Source organism: Durio zibethinus, chromosome 11 (assembly GCF_047325235.1).
Source record: "Durio zibethinus cultivar Kanyao isolate XHJ-2024 chromosome 11, ASM4732523v1, whole genome shotgun sequence".
NCBI lineage: Eukaryota > Viridiplantae > Streptophyta > Magnoliopsida > Malvales > Malvaceae > Durio > Durio zibethinus.
In genome coordinates, this window is record NC_143172.1 from 14,250,611 (window position 1) to 14,257,237 (window position 6,627).

The 6,627-nt window shown below is 35.3% G+C and overlaps 1 protein-coding gene across 1 annotated transcript; it reads left to right on the plus strand.

Moving 5' to 3' along the window:
- Positions 1-561: 561 nt before the first annotated feature.
- LOC111289870 (E3 ubiquitin-protein ligase ORTHRUS 2-like) lies at positions 562-5,849 on the plus strand. Its single transcript, XM_022881225.2, has 9 exons — positions 562-1,380; positions 1,924-2,456; positions 2,945-3,070; positions 3,326-3,425; positions 3,512-3,573; positions 3,662-3,764; positions 4,069-4,213; positions 4,728-4,942; positions 5,200-5,849. Exons 1-9 carry the CDS (start codon positions 931-933, stop codon positions 5,473-5,475), a joined length of 2,010 nt encoding a protein of 669 aa, XP_022736960.1. The 5' UTR covers positions 562-930; the 3' UTR covers positions 5,476-5,849.
- Positions 5,850-6,627: the final 778 nt, after the last annotated feature.

The following is a 6,627-nucleotide window of genomic DNA, read 5'->3' on the forward strand; positions in this document are numbered from 1 at the left end:
AAATTTATTTTATCATTAAATTCTAAATTTTAAATTTGAAATGCATAATTAATTATGAATACATGTCAAAATTTTAAATTATCCACATGTCAAAAATATAAACTATTTACATGAAATTATTTTTTATTAGAGATTTTTATTTTTATATATTTATATAAGATAAAATGGATATTAAGGTCAACTTTGTGTAAATTTTTAATGTATTGAATAATATTCTTTAATTTCTAAATTTCAATAATAACTTTTATTACTTATATTTAAGTTTTTAACGCAAATATCATAAGCGTCTTAAATATTAAAAATATGATTTGAAATATTTGAAGCTATAATTTTTAAAATAGTTTTCAATTTGTAAACAGCATATTTTCCATTTTTTTTCTAAACTGTGCAAATTATAAATATTTTAAAATTTGTTTCCTTGATAATATTTAAAGAGAAAAATTACTTTTTTTATATGGTAAGTATATTAAAAAAATTAAATAAAAGTGAATTTATAAATTCTGTAAAAAAAAAAATCAGTGATACGAAATAAAATACTACAGCCAGATTTTTAGACATTGAGAGGGAAACTGAAAAATGGGGACAGCACCGGAAGTCAAATCGGAAGATGTTCATATTTATTCCAAAGCAAACCCCTTCTTTAATCCCCTGCAATAAATCGTTTCTAGAGCAAAAACCAAACGAGTATAAAATGGCAGCAACGTAAAACAGTGGAGTCAACTAGGACAATATCGTCAATTCTTATTTAGTTACTTCTCCCCTCCTCGTTTGAAATTCAAAAGCCTCTCAAAATCCTTTTCAGAAACCCGCCTTTCGCACTCCATATTTTCCCTCTCTCCCCAATCTCCGTCTCTTTATATTCCTTTCAAAATCCCGTCACCAAATCCAACGTCTCTTATAGTGTGCATTAAAGCTCATTGTTTGTTGTGGATGGCGCACGATAGCATCCAGCTTCCCTGCGGTGGCGACGGCGCGTGCATGCGCTGCAAGGTTACCCCTCCGACCGAGGAAACCCTCAGTTGCAGCACGTGCGCCACTCCTTGGCACGTGGCCTGCTTGGCTTCTCCGCCCGAAACCCTAGCTTCTACATTGCAATGGCACTGTCCTGACTGCTCCGGCGACCCTCTTCCCCCAGCCGCGGCCGCCGTAGATGGAACCTCTACCGAGCTATTTGCGGCGATAAAGGCGATAGAGGCGGATGAGTCGTTGACTGAAAAGGAGAAGGCGAGGAAGAGGCAGGAGCTGGTGAGTGGGAGAGTTGAAGCTGATGGAGATAAAGATAAGAAAGGGAAAGGAAAAGAGGAGAGCTCTGTTTTGGATGTTCTTGATGGAAGCTTAAACTGTTCGTTTTGCATGCAGTTACCTGACAGGCCTGTTACGGTTCGTTTTCTCTCTTTCTTTGTTTTTTTTTCTTTGTTGTGCAGATAAATGTTAACGTTTAAGCCTTGTTTAGTTGTTATTTTGATTACTTATTTTTTGTTTTAAAAAAATTAAAGAGTAAAAAGTGTATTATATACAAATAGAATCTTAGATGTTAGCTTATCTACATTTATTCTTGAACAAACTGAATTATTTTTCAACTTAATCTTATTTTAGAACTCTAAATGGCAATCTAGTTTTCCAAAGTAATTGATGCTACTGTTTCAAGTTTCATTTCTTGCTATGTTTTGACTATTTAGTTTCAACTTGTCTGTAAGTGTACAATTAAATGTGGTTGTTACGCAATTTGAGTAGATTATTACATCCTTTAAGGGTGACATCTAAATAGCCATTGGAATAAGCTGATTTGGTTCCATATTCAAAGTTGGGCAGAGGTTTAATTTATTTTAATGGGCTAGGCAGTTAATCTTTCCCTCAAGGGTGAAATGGTTACATGTTTATGCTTGTTGAATCACGATATATGTCTTATTCATGTTGTTTCAGACACCCTGTGGCCACAATTTTTGCCTTAAATGCTTCCAGAAATGGATAGGCCAAGGAAAGCGTACTTGTGCAAAATGCCGGTCAACAATTCCCCCGAAAATGGCAAGCCAGCCTCGTATTAATTCTACGCTTGTGTCTGTTATCAGAATGGCAAAGCTATCAAAATCAAATTTTGCTGCTGGGCCTCTGAAAGTATACCATTTTATGCACAACCAAGATCGACCTGACAAGGCTTTCACTACAGAGCGAGCACAAAAAGCTGGGAAAGCAAATGCTGCCAGTGGGAAGATATTTGTGACTGTACCACCCGATCATTTTGGACCAATCCCAGCTGAAAATGATCCAGCTAGAAATCAGGGTGTGCTTGTTGGTGAATGTTGGGAAGACAGATTGGAATGCCGGCAATGGGGTGCTCACCTTCCGCATGTTGCAGGCATTGCTGGTCAGTCAAACTATGGTGCTCAATCAGTGGCACTCTCAGGAGGTTATGAGGATGATGAGGATCATGGAGAGTGGTTTCTCTACACAGGAAGGTTTGTTTCAGAGGGCTATACATATTAGTAGTATGCAACTTCATCATTTTCATTGCACTTGCTTATAAAATGAAAGTAGATTGATGGCTGTTTCATCCAGTTGATGTTGATGCTTTGTTACCATATAATGCTTTATTAAACAATAGTCATAGGTTATTAAAATATCCTTTTCCTTCCAAACATCCCAATGTTTGATTGTCACCCTTAAGATTGCAGTCTGTAATGTAACTAATGAGTATGATGATAGAAAGTATGGTAGATAAACTAGTTGATGATGTTTCAGTGAACATGCTATATGTTTTAGTTGTTAGTTTTTGGGTGTGAGAAGAACTTACGGATTCTCTTTTACTGCACATGTATCATGCTGACATTAATCAATATTGCTTTCAATAATTATTATCTTTCTCGTAAGCTGAAGAAGTCTATCTATTGACATTTATTCATGTGAGCGTTTGACAATTGTTTGTTGCTGTGGGTGTCAATGGCAGTGGAGGTAGAGATCTTAGTGGAAATAAGCGAACAAACAAGGAACAGTCATTTGATCAAAAATTTGAGAAGATGAATGAGGCCTTGCGAGTAAGCTGCAAAATGGGTTATCCTGTTCGAGTTGTAAGGCAAGTCTCATTCCTTGAAGCTTGACTCTCTTTGTTTTTGTAACTGGTTTTCTATGCATGTGCAAAAAGGGAAACTGGAACTTCAATAGGTTGGCATTTTAGTTTTATGGTTCTGGAGGCCATGGTTTTTTTTCCTGGTTGTGCCAAGTCACTCTATGTTAGCTGTTTGTTTGTTGAGGCGACATCCTGTCATAGGGGCTTACTCTAATGATGCTATTTTACTTGGTAAAAGCTTTTGTTTCTCTTGATATGTAGGTCGCACAAAGAAAAACGATCTTCATATGCCCCAGAGAAAGGGGTGAGATATGATGGAGTCTATGGAATTGAAAAATGTTGGCGAAAGGTTGGAATACAGGTATCATATTTCTATCAGACACATCAAAGTTACCTTCTATGTTGGACTTTTGTAAATTAATTTGCTGATGGATTTTCCTCTATTAGGGATTTAAAGTTTGCCGATATTTGTTTGTGAGATGTGACAATGAGCCAGCCCCATGGACAAGGTTTGTACGATTTGTATACTTAAATGGTCTGGTCTCCTGCCTTCCTCTCTTCTTTAGCTCCACTAAGCTTTCTTGAACTTTAATTTAGTGATGAGCATGGGGATAGACCTAGGCCTTTACCAGCTATTCCTGAGCTGAAGAAGGCAACTGACATATTAGAGAGAAAGGAAGGTCCATCATGGGACTTTGATGTAAGACATGCCGTTTCTATTCAGATTTCTATATTCTCATTTTCTGTTTTTAGTAAGGTTTCATCTGCTAGATAGAATTCAATCTATGACAAACATTGTTATGAATGCATATTGTATTGGAGAACTGATTATGCCATTTAAAACTAGAAAAATATATTCATAAAACAAATTTTTTTACTAGTGAAGTTAAATAGTGAAACACCTCTCTTTTGGAGGCTGATTTTTTTATATCACCTACAATCTGGTCCCTCTTCCCATAGACTTTATGTTTCTGCTATGCTTATCTAATTCTTCATTCAATCAGGAAGAAGACAGTCGCTGGAAGTGGAAAAAACCTCCACCTCCTAGCAAAAAGCCAGTGAATGCAGCTGATCATGAAGAAAGGAAAAAGGCAAGGAAAGCAATAAGGCAAGCCCATAATACAAGTATAAGAGAGAGACTCCTGAAAGGTTCTCATTTTCCTGTCATGAATGTCTGCGTTTGGTTTTCTGGCACTTGTCTGCATGTCTTAAGTTTGCTTGTAACTAGAATAATCTATTGATGTGCATTTATACTTAGGTTAAGTTGGTAGGGTGACTGAAGATAATGGAGTTCCACTCAAGTTACTACGCATGATTTTAGATTTTAATGAATTAAAACTTTTGAAAAAAATTACATGGCTTGTTTTAGTTTAAAGGTAATTTAGCCCTGAAAAAAAAAGGCTGTGTTTATATTTGATGGTCTTCTGTATTTATCTTTTAACTGGCATGAGAAAGAGACAGGAGCAATGAGAGGAACCGAGAAAGAAGGCACAATAGGGAGATAGAGCAATCACAGGGTCATAAGAAAAACAGAGGAAGAGAGAGAGGGAGAGAACCCACAATTCTATCAATTCATAATGCAATTCAGCATCACTACCCCCCCCCCCTCCCCGAGAAAAAAAAAAGGAGCTTTTTGTTCTGACTCGGTATGCTTTATATGCAGAGTTTGGTTGTCTAATCTGTCGGCAAGTTATGAATCTCCCCGTTACAACTCCTTGTGCCCACAACTTCTGCAAGTCTTGTTTTGAAGCTGCATTTGCAGGTAAGACTGCTATAAGAGAAAGGAACAAAGGTGGCCGGACACTTAGATCACAAAAGAATGTGCTGCAGTGCCCTTCTTGCCCAACTGATATCTCAGATTTTCTTCAAAATCTTCAGGTATGGCGTGAATTTACTTTTCCTTTTGCCTAATTTTGAGAACGCAGAATGTGTTGTACTTTCCTTTGAGGAAGGAAAATAAATTAACGCCAACTCTAAAATGCTTGAAAAATAGGTTATGAGGTTACTTGCTGGACATTTGTAGCATATCTTCAGTTAGTAAAGTGGTTCACAAACACATTCTTTAGTTTATTCTCAGCATAATTTGTTCATCGCCGACATAAATATAGTTTAAATTTATGGAATTAATTTCTTAGGTCAACCGAGAATTGATGGATGTGATTGAGTCACTGAAAGAAAAGAATGGCGAGAATCAGGACCCTGTGGAAGAGTCGTGTGCGGAGCAGGTGGATGGATTGGAGGAAAATGCAGGAGGTAACAGTGAAAATGCTGATTCAAAAGATGACTTGCAGAATCCAAAACCAAAAAGAACTAGCAAGAGGAGGAAAGTGGATACTGCTCAAGTAGCAGCTGATGAAAATGACTCTCCATCAAGCACCCTCCATGTGCAATCATCTGATGATTTTGAATGACATCTTTTTCTGGTTGACTTTCTTTTCGAGCTGAAACTTTTATTAAAAAATTTTAGGGATTTTGCCAGATGATTATGTACTGGTTCAATTCCACAGTTGTATTCTTTCCAAGAATGGGACTGGGGTTGGCTGCATGCTTAGGATTAATCTTTTGTGTAGCCAGGCTGTGTATAAGCTGTTGTTTCTTGGATGTGGATCATTGAAGTATTCCTATGGTTTAAGGAAAATTCTCTCCTTTGGGCAGTTATTTTCTTTTGTAGCTTTTTTACCTGATTGAATGGACTTGGAAATCGAATGATCAAAATAATGTAGGAAACAAGAACATTTGAATCATTGCACAATGCTTCTTCATGATTTACTTATAGGTTATCCCCAATAATACTGAATGTCAATAAAAAAAGAAATTTCAATATTCTGTCTAACCTATTCCTTCAAAAAGGATCCACCATCCAAGGAAGAATGGAACTCCAAAACCACGACAAGTTTGGAATTACAATTTGCTGCAGTGTACCAGCTGCTGATGCCACTCCTGAATCCTCCTAATCGGCTAATCTTAATTGAGCATCATTTTATAATTGAAGCCATCGACCCCAGTGATTCATTCAAATTTATTTGGATAGATAGTGGAATTGATTATTATAATTATGAGATTAAAATTAATATTGAAATATATAATTGGACGTAAAAGTAATTATAATAAAAAATTATTATTAAAGTTATTTGATTAAAAATTTTACATAATAAAAAACTTAAATTGTTTAATATTTATAGAAGTAATTAATAATTAAAAATTTATTAAATTATTTTTATGTTATATAATAATTTTATTAATAAATAATTAAAATTTATTATATAATATAATATATTTATTTATTATTTCATAATTTTAAAATAAAAATAAAATATAAGATGTAAAAAATTAAATTGTAAGGACATTTTTATCGTTACGAATTAATTTGAAAAAAAAAAAAATCAGTTTTGAATTGGAGCTAAATAATCCGGTGAACAACCGACGCATATTGTATCGCATTGATAATTCATTTGACTATTCTTGACACAATTAACACAAATTTTCATACAAATCGCACCCCATTGGAGGTACCATATGCTCCAAATGCACCCTTAATCTCTAAAACAGTTATAAGCTGGGCA

Coding starts and splice junctions, on each gene's coding strand:
- LOC111289870 (XM_022881225.2), top strand. CDS start 931: ATGGCGCACGATAGCATCCAGCTTCCCTGCGGTGGCGACGGCGCGTGC. Junction 1,381..1,923: donor TACCTGACAGGCCTGTTACG/GTTCGTTTTCTC, acceptor ATGTTGTTTCAG/ACACCCTGTGGCCACAATTT. Junction 3,765..4,068: donor GTCCATCATGGGACTTTGAT/GTAAGACATGCC, acceptor TCATTCAATCAG/GAAGAAGACAGTCGCTGGAA.